The following is a 20497-nucleotide window of genomic DNA, read 5'->3' on the forward strand; positions in this document are numbered from 1 at the left end:
TAATGAGGGTGACTCTCCCTCAAGTGAATTTTCAAGAGTGAAGGATTAAGGATGGTTTGCCTATAACTGTTGTACACAATATACTAAATACAATTGGGGGAAAAGTATAAAAATATGAAAAAATGCACCATGCAAACACTGAGCAGAAGAAAGCTGGAGTGTCTGTATTAATATCACATAAAGTAGACTTCAGAACAAGGAATAGTTCCTAGAACAAAGATTGCCTGGTAGTAGTAGGGTCAGTTCACAAAGACCTAACAATCTTAATTAGGATTGTATATGTTTAGGAGTGTATGTTTCCTAACACGTGTGCTCCTAACAACAGAGGAGTGTGAAGCTGAACTGGTAGAACTGAAAGGTGAAGTGGACAAATCCACAGTTGTAGTTGGAGTCTTCAGTACTTCCGTGTCTCAGTAATTGATGAAATGAGTAACTGGAATATCTGTATGGGTGTAAAAGAACTATGCAACATTATCAACTAACTTGACCTACTTGGCATTTATGGAACATTTTACCTAATAACAGCAGAATACATATTATTTTCAAGTTCACGTAGAACATTTACAAAGATAGATCATATTCTGGGCCATAAAATTTAGAGTAAATGGAATCATACTAGGTATCTTCTTTGACTAACAGCATTCAGTTAGAAATTAATAATAGATATCTGGAAAATCCCCCAAATGTTTGGAAGTTAATGCATTTTTATCCATGTGTCAGAAAAATCTCAAAGGAAATTAGAACATACTGAATTAAATGAAAATGAAGACACATTATCAAAATTTGTAAGATTCACCTAAAGCAGTATGTAGTGGAAAACTTATAGCATTGAATGCTTATATTAGGAAAGGAAATAAGTCTCAAACCAATATTCTAAGGTTAAGAAACTAGACCTAAAAGAGGAAATTCAACCTAAAGCAGGTAGAAAGAATAAGAAATAAAAAGAGTAGAAACCAGTGTAATTGAAAACAGCACAAAACAAAAATAGAGAAAATCCATGAAACCAAATGCTCGTTCTTCAAAAATCATTAATAAAGTTTATAAACTTCTTTCTAGACTGATAAACTTTCTCTCTAGACGAAAGAGAGAAGAAACAGTAATCAATGTTAGGGGTAACCTTGACTTCTGACTGATACAGCCAAGTTGTCTTATGTTCTGGAGCTGTTCTTCATGGTGTCATATTTCCTTTAATTAGATTCAGTTAAACAGTTTTAACATCTAGATGACAGGTAATGTGAATTTGCTTTAAGTCAGGAAGCACATAACATAAGTTGTTCCCACTATTAGTAATACCAAGATTGATTACCTTGCTGTTTGGTGACCACAGACTCTTCTGCCTTGTAAAGATAAGGTTTCTTCTTTGCGACTATTAAGTAATCTATTGGAAAATACTTTGGTACCAAATAAATCTCTTGTCCTCTATTCACCTTGTACGTGATAGTTTTAGCATCTACTGACTGAGTTTCCAAAAGGTGATTTTCATATTTTCTCATTTTTTTCTACACTTATTAGCTAATGTTCCTCTATAAAGAGACCTTTCTCTTTCTTCCTCTCTAATCTTTTTTACTCATTCACGATGGACTCTTGTATCACTCCAGCTTCATGGACTTGTGTTTAATGTTTCATATAATTTTTAGTGGTTTTTAATGCTATTGTTATAGTGACATACCATTCTTATTTAGCAATAATATATATATATACACACACACATACATACATATATTAAACTTTTTTCAAATGTTTATTTTTGAAGGAGAGAAAGAGCATGAGTGGGGGAGGTGCAGAGAGAGAGGGAGACACAGAATTTGAAGCAGGCTCCCGTCTCTGAGCTGTCAGCACAGAGTCCAACGCGGGCTCAAACACTCGAGCTGTGATATGATGACCTGAGCTGAAGTTACATGTTTAACTGAGCCACCCAGGCACCCCTATATATATTAAACTTCTTAGCAGTTTTTAAAAGTTAACTTTATTTTTAATTAATTTTGATCATTGATGTTCTTCGGAAAGCATTTCTGCAGTACATAATTACTGAATGATTATCTTTGACAGGTCATTGATTTCATTTTATGCTGGACCTTGATAGTTTGAACTTGATATTGTTGGTTTTCAGAAATGATCGAGTGAATTTATTACCGAATTTAGCATTTAGTACACTAAATAAAATTTAATATTTAGTATTTAGTAATACTAATTAAATATTGCATATTAAATCATCTATAAGATAAAACCAAAGCATTAAGATTAAACTGTTCCTTTAAGTATTTGTTTTACATGTTTCATGTCAGTTTTTCCAGGAAGCCCATAGAAGTAGAAGTGATCCAATGATATTTCATACAATTGTATGTTTGACTCTGTCCCTTTTGAGTGTAGGGGGGCATGATGTATTTGTTAAACAATATATCCTGATAACCACTGTCTTTGAGTCTTGCTTGGTCTATTTAAAAGCTTTTTTGGCTTACACATAAGTGCTCATCATTCATTTTATTCTGAGTAAGTAGTTTTGTCCAGCAGTTTGTTGGTTAGGATCAAGCATAAACAAGAAGAATTGTAATAGTTAAAGCTGCTGAGTGCTGAAATGACTGCAGTTTGAAGTTCTTGGGACCTTTGTACTAGGAAGTTCTTAAGGGGAAGCTAGAAAAGATTTCTTCTGACATTCCTTCCTTTTGCTGTAATTCTAGAAGAAAGCATGAAAGAATTATGTGATACTTTTAAGAGCCAAGGGTTTGATTTGAAGAATAAAAACTAACCTTACTTAAATTGAACACATGAATAAAGGTTAATAAACTAAAGACTACCAGTTTCTCGGTGGAAGTTGTGAAATCTGCACAATTTATTTTAGAGAAGGTATTTGTTCAGCAGCATTAGTAGGAATTACCCCATACCTGATTATCTAGTAGATTTGCTTTTCTTTATGAATATGGAAGTTAATGTTTAACATCTCTTCCTGCATTCTAAACATGATTTAGCTCTACTTCAGTGACATTTTAAGAAAAAGCCATTTAATTTGTAATATTTGATAAGTTTACATAAGTCTAAAAATTCAAATAGAGTAATGACCTGACACATTTAGTAAACTTTTAACACTTTTCATCAGTATGCTTGTAAATCTGGACAAAAGTTTTCTTCCAAAACTAATTGTGACCTTAGTCTAGATTAAATGTTTTACAGTAGTTATCAGCTTAAGTAATAAATGAGCATTCACCATCATGGAAGTAATTGTTTTCTTAACATTTTTTTCCGCATTAAGAAAAGAATCTTGCAGTTTAAGTGTGTAAATACCAGAGATAAACTTCCACCTTAAAGGATATATATGATTTCTTAATTTTTTTTTTTAGTTTGTTTTTTTGACAGAAAGAGAGAGAGAGTGCGAGAGAGAATCCCAAGCAGGCTCTGCACTGTCAGTACAGAACCTGATAGGGCTTAAACTCAGTAACCTTGAGATCATGAACTGAGCCAAAATCAAGAGTTGGACACTTAACCAACTGAGCCCCAGGGATGTATATAACTTTTAAGATGTTGGGAACAAGTCATTTTAAAAGGATACACCAATTATTCAAAAAAATATTCAGTGTGGTAGATCTTTAAATTGTACATCCATATTGCTTGGATTTTTAAAAAATAACTATTTGGAGCATGTGGTAGAGGAAATTACAGACTTTTTTGGGATTCATATGCTGAAGCTGAGAGCAAGATACAGATTTTTTTTTAAATTGAAGTACAGTTGACACATTAAGTTGGCTTCAGGTGTACAACATCATGATTCAGGAATTCTGTACATTACAAAATGCTTACCCACAATAAAAGTGTATTACAGTATTATTGACTACATTCCTTACGCTGTACTTTTCATCCCTGTGACTTGTTCATTTTGTAACTGAGAGTTTGTACTGCTTAATCTTCTTTACCTCTGTCACCCATCCCCCACACTCTTCCCTTTGGTAACCACCAGTTCTCTATGAGTCTGTTTCTATGATTTTTTACTTAATTTTTTTCTGTCTGTTTTTGTTTTGTGGTATAGACTCCTACTCTGGACTACTTGCCTTGTGTAATAGTTTTTTCAGGTGCTTTGTAGAAATGTACCATATTTGCATGCTAGTATAAATTGTGTTTATTTTTGAAACAAATAGATTTTATAGACTGTTTTTGCAGTCTTCAGTTACCACTACCCATGTTAACATAAAGTATATAATAGAGGGGAGTTTTGTTGTTGTTGTTGTTATTTAATCAGAATGTAGTTGGCATTAGTGTCAATAGTACATGATGATTCAACAGTTCCATACATTATGAAATGCTCACTACAATAAGTGTAGTTATCTGTCACCATGCATAGTTACTATATTATTATTGACTATATTCCCTGTGCTGTACCTTTCGTGTTGTTGTTTTTAAACCGAGAGTTGACTAATTTATTCAGCAAATATTGTTTGCTCACCTACTATAAAAAGCACAGTTTAGTTCTGACAATGCAGTAGCACATCAGCCAAACTTGCTGTCATTGTTTGTATATATAGAGGTAGATATTTTAAAAATTAGTTACAGGGACACCTGGCTGGCTCACTGGGTTAAGTGTCTAACTTCAGCACAGGTCATGATCTCATGGCTCTTGAGGTCAAGCCCCACTTTGGGCTCTGTGCTAACAGCTCAGAGCCTGAAGCCTGCTTTGGATTCTGTGTCTCCCTCTCTCTGCCCCTTCCCTCCTCATGCTCTGTCTCTCTCTCTCTCAAAAATAAACAATAAAAAAAATACACAGTTAATTGTTTAATTAAAGTTGTGATAAAAACTACAAAAAAGAATACAGAGTTCCATGAAACGTGTGGATTCCTAAATAGGACATATAATGAACAGGTTTTGAACTCAGTTGCTTGATTTATAATTAAATTCAGGTGATATTTGATATATTTGTGTAGACAGTCCTTTTTCCAATTTGGATTTTTTTTCATAATATAAGAAAGCTCTCCACTAAACACTAATTTTTGCTTTTCACTGTATCACTCACATAGTCTTCAAACATTGAATGTGAGAATTCATTTTTTTGTTTTACTCAAGACACGAACAAAAAAGATTACTAAGGGTTTTCCGACTCACTTTTGTAATTTTTGTAATGCCAGAAAAGCATATGGAGTTGAAAAACAGAGACTTCACCTACTAAACAAAATTCTATTTCATTGGAGTGGTATTGCTGGTGTCACAGAAACATTGAGATTCATTGACAAAGGTGAAGTTGATGTTAAGTGTAGAGAAGTCATTCAGTTTTTGTTTTAATTTTTTTAAGTTTATTTTTCAAGAGACAGCATGAGTGGCAGGAGGTTGGGGGAGCAGAGAGAGAGGGAGAGAGAAAATTTCAAGCAGGCTCCACAGTGCCAGCACAGAGCCTGACACGAGGCTTAAACTAATGAAACTGCGAGATCATGACCTGAGCTGAAACCAAGAGTCGGACGCTTAACTGACTGAGCCACCCAGGTGCCCTGAGAAGTCATTCATTATTTATAGACTTTTAAATAAATTGTCCCTTGCTGACTTACCAGCCATCATAACTGTAGCAGTTTTCATTTGATAAAAAAACCATATATTTATCCAGGTTACTAATGTGAATATGAAATACACTTTTCTAAGAATTTTTTATTTTTTTAAGATTTTTTGAATGATTTTAAATTATTTTGAGGGGGAGAGAGAATGTGAGTGAGGGAGGAGCAAAGGGAGAGAGAGAATCCTAAGCAGGTTCTGCGCTTTTTATTGCAGAGTCTGACAGGGGCCTCAATCCTGTGAGATCACGGCCCCAGCCCGTATCAAGAGTCGGTTGCTTAACTAAGCCACCCATGCCCCCGTAAGAATTTGTTATAAGAACGTTATGTGAGATGTTTACATTATTTTTAGATGCTTATATATTTTTAAATGTTTATTTATTTATTTGTTTACAGAGATAAGAGCGGGGGAAGGCCAGAGAGAGGGAGGGAGGGAGAGAGAATCCCAAATAGGCTCCATGCTCAGTGCAGACCCCAGTGCTGGCCTTGATCCCACAACTCGTGAGATCATGACCTGAGCGGAAATCAAGAGTTGGACACTTAACCAACTAAACCACCCAGGTGCCCCAAGATGCTTATATTAAAAAAAAAAAAAAAAAAAAAAATTTTTTTTTTAATGTTTATTTATTTTTGAGACAGAGAGAGACAGAGCATGAATGGGGGAGGGTCACAGAGAGAGGGAGGCACAGAATCTGAAACAGGCTCCAGGCTCTGAGCTGTCAGCACAGAGCCTGATGCGGGGCTCGAACCCCCGGACCATGAGATCATGACCTGAGGCGAAGTTGGACGCTTAACCGACCGAGCCACCCAGGCGCCCCAAGATGCTTATATTTTTAATACTATACCGTTAATTCTTAGAACAGTACATATTAAAACAGTATATTAATTGCCTTAATAATATTTCAACCCTTATGTGGCTTAAAGATTAAGAACATGGGCTCTGTAGTCCATACTCCCAATTAACAGAACTGCCAATTGCTGTGTGACTTTTTAGTTTCCTTATTAGGAAAGTAGAAGTTGTAGTGAAAGTTAGGTGAGAATACAATGCACTTAAGGTGTGCCTGCCACTTAATGAACGCTCAGTAGATACAAGTCGCTATCATCTTTGTTGTTACCATAAACTTTAAAACCAGGTTTATGGTGAGTGGAAGAGGAACATTTTAAAACAGAACAGCTGTATCAGAAATGGTCAAGGTTTGGACACAGTGTGATAGGTGCTGTTAAACCTCTGAGCTTGGCTTTGATGTTTCTCTTCCTTCCTCTCAAAAGTTGATCATTCTTTTCCTGATCTCAAGTCAACTTCATGAAAGTCCAGTTTTTGTTTTGGTTTATATTTAAGTTTTTGCTGTTATGTTGTTGGTTTTAGGATTTTAGTTTTTTGTTTTTTCTTTGTCTATTTGGTCTGGAAAAATTATAGAATGAGGTAGACCAGCCATGCTTAGTTCTCCTAAATAGACATGGAACTAGGAAGTTTTGCCTCACAGTGTTCACCTGTTTCACAGCCTCTGCCCCTCATGGCATTTGTCCTGGTAAGGAAGTGACAATACCCACATTTGCTGCAGTTTTTTTTTTTTTTTTTTCAGGCTTTGTAGCGCCAGTCACCTTTCCTGACATCTCCTTTTCCAGTGTGAGTGAGTTAAAAGGCTTCAACAAACAAACCCCTGTTTTATAAATAACATTTTCTTTTTTCCTGTGTAAAATGAAAAAAAAAAAAAAAACCCCAAACACTGAAAGTGTGGACTGTAGTTTACAGTCCACAGCAGCATATGTTAACATTGCCACTTTGATGCCAGTTCTTGCACTCACTGGTTGTGTATACTTAATCAGGGTACTTCTTTAGTTCTGTGTATAATAGAGGCTTGCTGAGACTTAAGGAAGTTGATACTCTACAGTAATACCTGGCACATAATGAGTGCTCAGTGGTACCTATTATTAGGATTAATGTTAACATTATTCCATTATTCTACCAGCTTGCTTGAGAAATGTCATAGGCTGTTAGTAATAAAAACCAAAACTTAGAGGTAAATCTGACTTGGCAAAATTTTTAGTAGACTAAACACTGACATAAGTATCACTTTCCTGACCATATTTAGATCTGCAAAGATTTGAAACAAGAAGAAATAAATAAATTTGAACCAAAAAAAATTGGAAATGGTAGAAATAACAACCAAAAAAGAGTTAAATTGCAGAAGCTATAATGGGTCAAATTTGAAATGGACCAAAACCCAGAGAACAATAAAACTTCTAAATCAATATATTTAATCTTATTTGTAAAATTTATCCTATATTACTCAAGGTTCTCCAGAGAAACAATCACTAAGACACATACATAGTTTTGTTGAGAATAATTGACTCATGTCATTATGAAGGATAATAAGTCCCATGATCTACCCTCTGTAGGAAAGCTAGTGGTGTAATTCTAGTTCAAGTTCAAAGGCCTAAGAGCCAGGGAAGCTGATGGTGTGAATTCCAGTCCAAGGGTAGGAGAAAACCGATGTCCCAGCTCAGGCAGGCAGGAAGGGAATGTATCTTCCACTTTTTGTTCTATTCAGGCCCTCAGTGGATTGGACGATGCCCAACGACACTGGGAGAGCAATGTACTAAGTATTCTGGAAGCACCCTCAGAAACACCCAGAAGTAATGTTTTAATCTGGACCCCGTGGCCTAGTCAAGTTGACACAAAAAATTAACCATGATAAGTCCAACCCTTGTCAACTTCACAACCATGTGCATCTCCTTAAACCATACTTATTTACATAAAGACAGCAACAAGGTCATAATTCTGCCTAACATGATACTGTTATCCTGTGCGCAACTGAAAATGCACTAACACCTTCCCCTGAAAAGAAGTTAATGTCTTTCAGTAATGTTTTCCCTTCTTGATATCCTATAGCTTAAATACTCTGATGTAAAATTAACAATAAATACTTTGATATAAAGTCCCTGCATCTTATATGATAAGAAAATGAAAGAGGAAAGAAAACACATATTCTTTGCAAGATTAGAAGGAAGTACTCTTGACAATAACAGTCCTCATTTCTGTCATGTGATTGTAGCTTATATTTATAACTGTCTTCTACCCACTCTGTATTCCCTTCACTTTCAACAAGCACTTCAGCTGGTCATGATTTTTTGCCTGGTGAGGTAATCCAGACCTTGATTCCTGAAGGGTCTGGGCCATTAGTAATCCTTCCTGGTTTTTCATTGACCTTAATCACAGGGTGTGGTAATACTAAGAGACACTCTAAAGGACCTTCTTGTGTTCCAGACAGATTTGTTTCCACCTCTTGATTCCTGGATTTGTGAATTCTGATTGTGGAAGAAAAAGCACCACATAGTGGATTCAGAGCACATTCATCATTCTGGAGAACCTTGCCCCAGCCCTGCAAGATACTGCCATTTAGCTAGCACTGTCATTTAGTCTTCAAAAGGTCATTCCACCGTTTTGTCAACCCAGCTGCTTCAGAATGTTAGAAAACGTGTCAAGACTAGTGAATTCCATGAGCATGGGCCCATGCTTTGTGGAATACTATGATGATGGATAAGGCATTCTGTAAGTCCATAGGTGATAGTTTTGATAAAAGCATTGTGTGCAGGGAGGGCAAATTCATATCTGGAGTAAGTGTCTATTCCAATAAGAACAATGCTGCCCCTTTCATGATAAAAGCAGTCCCGTGTAAGTAACCTGCTGCCACCAGATAGCTGGCTAGTTACCCCAGTGAATGGTGTCATATCAGAGGCTCAGTGTTGGTCTTTGCTCTTGGCAGAGTGGACTCTCATCAGTGACCATAACCTTGGTGAATGGAAGTCTGTGTTGCTGAGATGCATAACCTCCATCCCTCCCACCATGGCTGCTATGTTCATAAGCCTATTGGACAATGTTGGGTGGCTGAGGAAAGAGGCTGACTGGTAACCACCGAATGGGTCATCTTATCCAATTACTTTTTAAAATTCTCTGCTGAGGTCACCCTTTGGTGAGCATTCACAGGGGAAACAAATAAATGTCTTTTTGTTTTTTAGCCCATTGAAAGAGGTCTGTCTATATCTTCCCCAGATTTGTTACCAATTTTCCCTTCCTCTACATTAAACCAAGGCATGTCTGGCATTTCCAGTTCATTCGCTGTGAGCCACCTTTTGGTCCATTTTTCAGCCAACCAAACAAATGCCAGAACTTTTTCTAACTCCCTAAGCTGCAACAATAAATGAAGAGCCTATATGAATATTAAGAATGATTCCAATGAAAATACTTTTTGTCCAGTAAAAATGCATATGAATATAAGTGGACAGGAATAATTGCCATATAGGAAGTTGATAATTGGGTGAAATTAACTTAGTGGTGTTAGGTTCATTCTGAGTATTTTTTTTTAAGTATATCAATGCTTGTATAATTTTCATTAACATATTTGTATTAATAGACACGGAATCAAAACTTCCTCAGGCTCCAAACGATAGGGTCAGAAAACATCTACTTGGTCCAGGTGGTAGAATTGTAAAAATGCCCCGTGTTTATTATAATTTACTATGGTATGTAACACAAAATATTGAATAATGCTGTAAGTGCTACAATAGTTAGGAGGGAATTTATGTGGGGCGCCTGGGTGGCTCAGTTCCTTGAGTCCGACTTCGGCTCAGGTCATGATCTCCCAGTTTGTTAATTCCAGCCCCATGTCGGGCTCTATGCTCATAGCTCAGAGCCTGGAGCCTGCTTCGGATTTTGTGTCTCCTCCTCTCTCTGCCCCTCCCATGCTCATGCTTCTGCTCTGTCTCTGAATAATAAATAAACGTTGAAAAAAAAATTTTTTAAGGGAATTTATTTAAGAATATAGCAGTAGTTCAGAGAAAGGGCATGAATAAAAACAATGACAATGAAGATGGAGAGGAGCAAGCAAATTGAAGAGATACCTGGAAGAAAAGGGTTGGGTGTGTTATGGGTTGACTAGAAGAGGGCAAGTTTTGGCTTGGCCAATTGTTAGATGGTGGGATCCTTAGCAGAAATAGTACATACACAAGGAGGAAAAGATGGAGAGTTGACTTGTAGCATGTTGAATGTGAGGTGAATATGAGGGCAACCAGACAGAGAAAACCAATAGTAGTTGTAAATACGGATCTATAGCTTAGTAGAAAGATCTGGGCTGAAAATACAGATTTGAGTTTATATACTCTGTGTATCTATGTGTGTACTGTCCCTAGAGTTTCATCATATTCTCCTTCTTACCTTCTCTCTTTCCTTCTACTTTCCCCTTTTTACTGTTATATAGATTTTCCTTGGCAAGTTCATCCACTGCCTATACTGACTACATAGAGATAACAGCTAATACTGCCTATACATACAGACTATATTGGATAGCGGATTAAATCACATAGGATGAATCTACAAAATAAGAAAACAGAAAGATTAAGAGAAAACACACAATATTGAAACCCTGGGGACTGATAGACACATACACATGTACATGTACATATAATCGTACATACCTGTATGAAGTAGCAGAATTGGCAGAGGCAACAGAGAAGATAGGCAGTAGAACTATGGAGGAGTAGCACCTCAAAATTGAAAAAGTTTTAAGAATGGTCAGTCAAATTCAGTAGACTATCCAGTGAAGGTAAGAGCTGAATAAAAGGGCTTTCCATTGAGTTTTTTATACCGTTACTGGGTATTGATGTTGTTAGTGATTGGAACAGTTAGTTTCAGGACAGGATGAGAACTAAAGCTAGTTTACAGTGGATTAAGAAACAATCCTGAACTCAAAGGGAAATATGAAAGGAGAAATAAGATGTGTAAACTCTGGAATTTAGAATTTATTCCTTGAACAATAGAAGATAATTTGATGTTTTATAAATTTTATTGATAAAAATGTGTCCCCAATGTTAGTATAGTTTTTTTTGTGCTTAGTTATATCAATTGGTTTATACCAGAGCAGTGATTTCATTCTCATATAGATCATTTGGGTTTGATGTTTTCCTGGGTATCTCCTAATATAAAATTGTGGCAAACAAACCCGAACTACAGTTGTCAGGGCTTTAGATTAAGGCAAAAAATTCTAGTATTACTCATGAAATAACCATGATCTCATTAAACAAAAAATACGGCGCTTCCAGTTTGGATGTGGTCATTACAAAAGAGTGCCTTTTCCCTATTTAGCAAGGTAAGTATTTACTAAAGTGATAATACCTGCCACACATGTACTCCTTACATAGAAATACTGTTTTAATGGTGCCACAAAATTACTAGAAGAAACAATGTGTAATACATTGAATTAAAAAGTCCTCATTTTGTTTAGTAAGTGAACTATTAATTTTTAAAAATCATCTTTTTGGGTAACTGGAGAAAGCAAATATCATGTTTTAATTAAGCATTTACTAGTTTTAAAATAAAGTTTTAATTTGACATCTGTCTTATTCCTAATATATTGAAGAGTGAAAGGAACTAATCTTTACTCAAGCTAGCTCAATAGGAGGTGGTTCTCTGTGACTCTTTTTTGGAATTTTCTTTTTCTTTACTGTGTAAATTAAATGGGAAATAATAGTTTCTTTTAGGAAGTCTTACATAATGGTGAATTATATGTCTTTTGCTTTTTTAAACAGCTTTTTATAGAAACTAGTTTAAAAAGGGATTTCTTAAATGGCTGCATTGGTGTTCACATTAAAAAGCAAGAAGGGAAACGGAAAGGTTTCATGCTTCCATGGTTAATTTCTTTGTGCAGCAACTCCTTTCTCTGTTTCTAGCAGTGATTTTCATGCATATCCTTAAAGAGATCTACATTTCTAAGAGCAAATACATTTTTATTCTGTTGCAATTTAGGATGGTTCATATTACTATGGATGCCTTATTTTTATTTCTGTCACATTAAAAGAGAATTTTCAGTTAAATATTTACTTTTTTTTATACTGTGTACTTCTGTAGCATGTAACAGTGCTGTCCCATACCAATATAATGTGAGCCACATATGCATTTTAAAATGAGTACTTAATAATTATAGATGAAATTAATATTCTTAAACTCTGTATGTAAAATATTATTTCAACCTTTAACCAATATAAAAATGCTTAATGAGGTGATTTTGCCTTTTTATTTCATATTAAGTCTTAAAATTCAGTTTGTATTTTACATCCTTTCTCATTATGGACTAGCCACATCCTTTCTCAGTATGGACTATTTCAAGCCACATTTCAAGTGCTCGGTAGCCACATGTGGCTAATGGCTACCCTACTGTACAGAGCATGTCTGTAGAGTCAGAACAAATTCTTAGTATTTGGATGGATGGGAAAATAAAAGGAGACATTTATCTTCCATGAATTAGATTCATTTAGTATAATATAATTTAGTATAACTTGTTTAGTATCGTTACCAACACAAAGTAATGTGATCGTCTTTATAGATACCAAGCCTGGACTTTTTTATTCCTTGGAAAATCATTTGGAGGAGATAAGCTGGAAGTAGTGGGTAGATGGAACTTTTACATTTGGTTACCCTTAATAACTGTATTGTGTAATTGCATTTATTTTTATTATATGTATATGTTCATACTTCCGTGGAATTTCATCATACGTCTATAACTTGTAGCATAAATGCAATTCCAACTACAATGAAGATTTTGTGCTGCAACTAGAGAAGGAATTGGTCCAAGCTCGTCTGAGTGAAGCTGAGTCTCAGTGTGCACTAAAGGAGATGCAGGATAAAGTCCTGGATATAGAGAAGGTGAGAACAATATAAATAGTGTCACTCCCAAATTAGAGGGGACATGTGATAAGATGAATTTATTGAGCAGTTAAATTGGACTTGGTGTTTTCATACATTGGAAACCTTACATACTAGTTACTAAGAGAGGAAAGGACAAAGAAAATGAGATTCTCAGTTATTCTTTGTTGTTGCCATACTACTCAAAGCCCCTTTTTTTTTAAGGGTTAAAAAAACAAAACAAAAAACATTAGAGCCCTTTTAGAGGAAGACAAGCAGGGTAATGTTGATATGAATAATACTTAAATGTTGAACAAGAGAAACTTAGGGAATACATATTAATGGTTGTCTTCAAATATTATAGTATCTTCATCTAGTGGGATATGGCTAATACATAAACATGTCAGAAAAAATTTCATCTGCGTGTAACTGTTAAAACTTTGCTAGCTACATAAGCCACCTCAGGATATGTAGGAAGATCTTAGCCCAAGGCATACTTAGGGAAGCTAATTTACTTCTTTTCAGGATTAGTAAAGAATTTTAAGGATTAGATAAGTTAGTAGAAATAGAAATGCTTTTAGATTTCTTGTAACTCTCAGACTTGAGAGTCTGTGTTCCAGATCACAAACTCTGAATCTCTTTTTTGTCCTCTATGAAATCATTGATGGCTCGGGCTCTATGTTAAGTGTTCTTTTTATCTTTATAGTATCTAGCTATGTGAATAAAAGCCTGAGCACTTGGGTGGCTCAGTCAGTTAAGTGTCTAACTCTTGGTTTCTGCTCAGGTCATGATCTCACTGTTTGTGAGTTCGATCCCTGCATTGGGCTTTCTGCTGACACAGAGGCTTCTTGGGATTCTCTGCATCCCTCTCTCTCTGCCCCTTCCCCACCACCCCTACTCCCGCCTATCTCTCAAAATAAATATAAATAAATTAAAATTTTTTTTTGAAAAGCCTCATAAATAATGAACATGACAGATAGCCTCAAGTTGTTCTTATTTCTTTATGAACTAAAGCAGGTGTAACTACCATCAGTAGTGGAATAATTTTGCTAGAAATCTGATGGCTATTTTTACACTATTTTTGGAGAATTTTTTCTCCTATTTGTTGAGAAAAAAGCCAGCAAGAATGCTGTAAAAAATGTATAACAGAATATTTGGTTTCTAAGTTGGAGTACCTTGGGTTCTGTGATGCAGATAAGAATCTGGATCTTTCAGTTTTGAAAATTTGGAATTTGAAAATTTGAAAATTTGGAAGAAGTATCCTTGGGTCCAATTTAATAATGGATTTCTTGGGGTGCCTGGGTGGCTCAGTTGGTTGAGCGACTGACTTAATTTCGGCTCAGGTCATGATCTCACAGTTATGAGATCAAGCCCTGCATCAGGCTCCATGTGGAGACCACTTGGGAGTCTCTCTCTCTCCCTGTCTGTCTGCCTGTGTTCTGCTCACATGTGCTTGCACGTGCATGCATGCTCTTTCAAAATAAATAAACAAGCTTTAAAAAAAATTATAAAAGTGGATTTCTTAAGTAGCTATGTTGGTATTTATGTTATAGAGTAGAAAGGAAATTAGAAGCCTTCATGCTTCCTATGGTTAATTTCTTTGTGTAGGAAATACAGGAATTCTTTGTGTAGGAATATATAGTAAATTTCTGGTTTTCAATTGGAAGATATTTATAGTCCATCATAAAAATGTGTAGTTGGCAAGAATAACTTTATTATCTCTGTGGGCTAAAATCTTCATCCTACCATGAAATATTTTAGATAGAAAATTTCACAGATTCAGGACTTGAAATCTCAGTAGTACTTAAGTTTACCTAAGGAGCTTTTACTAGAGCCTAATTCAGGATCTCTTGGTCATGGCACAGAGCAATGTAATAGGGTCTACACTGTATCCCAAGATGGGTCTGTCAGTATGGTAAGGAATCAGTCTAAATCTTGTACTCTTGAAGCAAATATTTAGATCACCTTGGTGTTAATTTCATAATGCTGATATAAATAGTGACTAATGTACAAATATTTTATACTCCTTTCCAAAGTAACATGCTGAAAAAATACAACAAAAAGGATTTTGGACTCTTCTTTTCCATAAATCTTTAAAATGTAAATGTTGTTCATGCTTTGTTTGGAGACCTAATCAGAGGTTAGTAAGCTTATTATCATGTTGAAAAACATTTTTAATCATGTTGCTTCAAAACGCTGATTAGTGTTTTACTAATAAAGCAGAGTTAGACTTTCTCTGTCCTCAAAATTAAGCACAATTACCCTCATACATTCCTGGTGGGATTGTAAAACAGTGCATTGGCTTTGGAAAAGCTTGACAGTTTCTTAAAAAGTGCAAAATTAGCTTCTGCTCCAGCAATTCTCCTTAGTATAAAACTCAGGAGAATTAGAAACCAGGTCCATACAAACACTTTTACATTAATATTCATGGTAGCATTTTCATAATGGCTGAAAAGTGGAAGCAACCTAAATGTCTGTCATTGGATGAATGGATAGATAAAATGTAGAATATACATAAAATGTAGAATATACACACAGGGAATATTATTTGTCAATAAAAAGCAATGAACCTTGAAAACATAAGTGAAAGAAGCCAATCATAAAAGGCCACATTCCATTTACATGAACTGTCCAGAATAGACAAATCCATAAAGACAGAAAGTAGACTAGGGATTGGCCAGGGGTTGAGGGAGGGAAAATGTGAGTGACTGACTGCTAACGGATATAAGGTTTCTTTTTGTGGTGATTAAAATGTTCTGAAAGCAGATTGTGATGATGGTTGTACAATCCTGTGAATACTCTTAAAACCACTGAAGGGTAAGTTTCATGGTTTGTGATTTATATCTCAGTAAAACTGTAAAATGAAGTGCAGTTACATATGGGCCAAAATAGCTTATTATATATGTTTTATTTTATTTTTTTAAATTAATAAAAATCCCAAGTTATGTTTTTTCTGGCTTTAGAGAAACAACTCCTTTCCTGATGAGAATAACATTGCAAGGCTTCAGGAAGAGCTCATTGCTGTGAAACTGAGAGAAGCAGAAGCTATTATGGGTTTGAAAGAACTTAGACAACAAGTCAAGGATTTAGAGGAACACTGGCAGGTATATCAGTATATTTTTGCATGCTTTTTAGAAAGTGGGTAAAACCGGAGTATCCAATTTGTGTGAGTCTGAAGTAGCTGATGATCAACACTAGGATTTGAGTTTAAAGTGAGAAAGTTTCTTGAAATGTAAAAATCTGAGAGCATTTATAAGTTGAAAGTACCTTCAAGCTGCTTTTCCCTTTTAAATCCTCATAAATAAATAAAAGATAAAATAGAAATCAAGTCACATTGTTGTTACTGTATCATTGTGATTTATATAACTTCTTCTAAAGAACGAAAAGTAAATTTTCCTTTATATAGCATATATAGCACATATTTCTTCTGCTGATGCTAAATCCATTGGTCAGTATGAAACAGCCCAAGGGTGATACCAGTATAAATTTGTCTATACATTCGTATCCTCTTTTGAAAATTGGTTATCTCACAAAATAAATCAGTCACTTATGTGTCCTCAAATTTATTCACATATGAGGGTTTGAAACTCTTGACAAGGAACAAAAAAAACAATCTAGAAGATTCTGTGGTGGCTCAGTTGATTAAGCATTAGAGTTGGGCTCAGGTCATGATCTCCTGGTTTGTGAGTTTGAGCCCCGCGTCAGACTCTATGCTGACAGCTCAGAGCCTGGAGCCTACTTCGGATTCTGTGTTTCCCTCTCTCTCTCTGCCCCTCCCCTGCTTGTGTTCTGTCTCTTTTTCGCTCTCAAAAATAAATAAACATTAAAAAAAAAAAAAAAGAATCTAGAAGACAGAAGGGAGAGCGGAAACAAGAAAACAGTATATACCATTTCAGAGTAGTGACTTTGGTTTGAATTTGGGGTGGGGCTACATCTAGCAAAGACTGAAATTAGTCCTTGACATTACCATAAATGTATCAGGCAGCAATAAACTGGAAATTAAGAACAACGAAACTGATCCTTCCCCATGGATATTTTGAGAACACTCCTAATATTACCTCCATAATTCATGAATAGCCCCATTTTTTTCTTTGCTTGGGATTTAGTTAACATTGTGGAAATCTCTCTTATAAAAAATTGAGGGTGAAAATTATATTCTTTACAATAATCAATCCATAGTATAAACAGATTTGAACTATATCTGAGCTTGGATTCCAGATCTGCCACTTATTGGCTTTGTGACCTTTCTGAAGTTACTTAATTGCCATTTCTGTTTTCTGACCTGTATAATGAAGATAATAGTTGCCTAACTTTCAAGGTTTTCTGGGGATTAAATAAAATAATGTATACATAATGCTTAATATAGTACTGGGCATGAAGTAAGTGCTCAGGAAAGTTAGCTCTTATTTTGATACTAGGAATATGTGTTGTAACCTAATTTTTTGTCTTTCAGCGCCACTTAGCTCGTACTACTGGGAGGTGGAAAGATCCACCAAAGAAGAATGCTGTGAATGAGTTACAGGATGAACTGATGACCATTCGACTTAGAGAAGCTGAAACTCAGGCAGAAATAAGAGAAATAAAACAAAGGATGATGGAAATGGAAACACAGGTATGATGGGAAAGCCCAGTAGCTTTAAAAAATAACATTACCAGATCAAAAGTTTATGCACAGGTTATATCATCCCTAGAATAGAGCCAGAAGAATAGAGCTAAAAGTCTAGACTGTAATTTCCTAGCCCAAATGGAAAGGGCTAAAAATTGTAGTCTTTGATATCAGAGATTTAATGTCTTCTTTGACCCAGTCAGCAAAGTTTAAGCAAGTCATAAAACTATACATTATTAACTTTGTTGCCTTGTTGTACAACTTGAGAGGAAATATTCATGTAAAGCAAATTTTTTCAACCTTGACTCTATTACCAGGTAATTCTTGAACCAGGTAATTCTTTATTGTGGGGACTGGCCTGTGCATTGTAGGATGTTTAGCAGCATCCTTGTCCTCTACCTACTAGGTCCCAGTAGCACTGTGGTTCTCACCCCAGGTTTTGACCAAAAGCATCTCCAGATTGCCAGATGTCCCCTGGGGGCAAAATTGCCCCTCATCGAAAACAATTGGTACAGAATATAATGTGAATGATGCTTCCTTATATGTAATGTGGTAACTCTGAGCAGTTAATTCCAAAATTATACTTCTTTCTAAGTCTTCTCTTTCTGTGATAAATTCTGTCTTAAATATACTTGACTTAACATTTGCACAATCCTTTTTAATGAGCCCATTTGCATTATAAAGTACATTTGGTTTTTATGTGGTACATTTGTGTGGACCACATTCTGGATTCTCTGTAATGTTATTTGGTTTTCAAAATAGTCAGTAGGGGGCATAGTTAACTCATGTATCATTCTGTATACATATGTGCAAAATGATCATCCCAACTTTAACATAACATGAATCTGTAAATCCTTTAGATTAAATAGATTTTGTTTTATGTTGTTCAAAGTTATTTTCTTGTATTTTTCATTACAATTGACTATAGCAGTGAAATTATGAAAAGTAGAAATCCAGTTTTTATAATTGAAAGTTTTATTTATTTATTTTTTTTTTTTAAATTTTTTTAACGTTTATTTATTTTTGAGACAGAGAGAGACAGAGCATGAATGGGGGAGGGGCAGAGAGAGAGGGAGACACAGAATCGGAAGCAGGCTCCAGGCTCTGAGCCATCAGCCCAGAGCCTGACGTGGGGCTCGAACTCACAGACTGCGAGATCGTGACCTGAGCCGAAGTCGGACGCTTAACCGACTGAGCCACCCAGGCGCCCCTGAAAGTTTTATTTTTATAACAGATTTTATCTCACTGTACACATTAAAGATAGAAACACAGCTTTTAAGCCAGTGTTCAGGTTTTGTTTCACAGTGGTGAATGAATCAAATCAATCAACATAATTTTCAGAACTGTTGAATACAAAGGACTGTTTAGTCATCAGAGAGAACTTAACTGAAAAATCAGTTGCACAAACTACACTTAATATAATTCACAATATGACATGATGGATATTAACTAATAATTTCATACTATATGTAAGTCAGGTTATTATGTTGTACACCTTAGACTTACACAGTGCTGTATATCAATTATATCTCAATAAAACTGGAAAAATGTTTAATTTAGAAATCTGGTAACTAAAGAGTTTGATAGAAACTGCTATGGAAAATAGGAGGGGGAATTAATTCCAACTAGATGGTTTAGGGAAAGGCTTCCTAAGGAATTTGTATTTTGAACTGTACCTGACAGAGTGTAATTTTGGATGCATTTTGATGAAAGAGAAATGGTGTAAGGCACTTGTTCCTAAATGCCAGTGCTTGAACTGGTGATGATTCATATCTAACGTCCAGATGAAGAGATTTGTCCTTGTTGATACATGTAGTTTCAGTTCCTTCATTTTAGTGACTTTCAGAAAATACCACCTAGTAAGTACACCTCAGTTTTTTGAGCCACACTCTTCCTTCTTTGTACCAGTTTTTGCTATTACAAATAATGCTACTCTGAATATTATTGCACCTGTTTCCTTGTGTATAGCTCTACGAGTTTCTTCAGTACCGGGATTCTTATCTTTTTTTGTATGCCATGAACCCCTTTGGCAGTCTGAAATCTCCAGATCCTTTCTCCAAATAATGTTTTTAGGGGTGCCTGGGTGGCTCATTTGATTAAGCGTACAACTTTCAAAAAAAAAATTTTTTTTAATGTTTATTTTTTGAGACAGAGAGAGAGCATGAACAGGGGAGGGTCAGAGAGAGGGAGACACAGAATCTGAAACAGGCTCCAGGCTCTGAGCTGTCAGCACAGAGCCCGACGCGGGGCTGGAACTCACGGACCACGAGATCATGACCTGAGCTGAAGTCGGCCGCCCAACCGACTGAGCCACCCAGGTGCCCCAAGCGTCCAACTTTTGATATTGGCTCAGGCTCAGGTTGTGATCTCACAGTAGTAGGATAAAGCCCCACCTCGGGCTCTGCACTGAGCTTGGAGTGTGCTTGGGTTTCTTTCTCACCCTCTCTCTCTGCCCCTCCCCTTCTCGTGCTCTCTTTTTCTATCTCAAAATAAATAAAAATTTTTTTTCATGCATAAAGTAAAATACATAGGATTGCAAAACAAGCCAGTTATATTGAGGTACAGTTCTCAAAATACTGAAAAATAAACAAGTTTATGATATAGAACACGTACAGGGACATACACAACACATTGCAGGATTAGGTTTTTAATATTTTAGATTTTTCTTACCTAAGTTAGAATGTAGTATAA

At 35.7% G+C, this 20497-nt stretch overlaps 1 protein-coding gene across 10 annotated transcripts in view; it reads left to right on the top strand.

The window, feature by feature from the left end:
- Positions 1-20497, top strand: part of EVI5 (ecotropic viral integration site 5) — a 241354-nt gene that overhangs the window by 135166 nt on the left and 85691 nt on the right. For all 10 annotated transcript variants that reach the window (XM_019437920.2, XM_019437919.2, XM_019437921.2 and 7 more), the window contains 3 exons: positions 13087-13221; positions 16164-16304; positions 17654-17812. In XM_019437920.2, the coding sequence (XP_019293465.1) occupies positions 13087-13221; positions 16164-16304; positions 17654-17812 (435 nt within the window). The remainder of the gene's footprint in view (positions 1-13086; positions 13222-16163; positions 16305-17653; positions 17813-20497) is intronic.

Source organism: Panthera pardus, unplaced genomic scaffold (assembly GCF_024362965.1).
Source record: "Panthera pardus isolate Hobbes unplaced genomic scaffold, ASM2436296v1 HiC_scaffold_11, whole genome shotgun sequence".
In the NCBI taxonomy this organism is placed as follows: domain Eukaryota; kingdom Metazoa; phylum Chordata; class Mammalia; order Carnivora; family Felidae; genus Panthera; species Panthera pardus.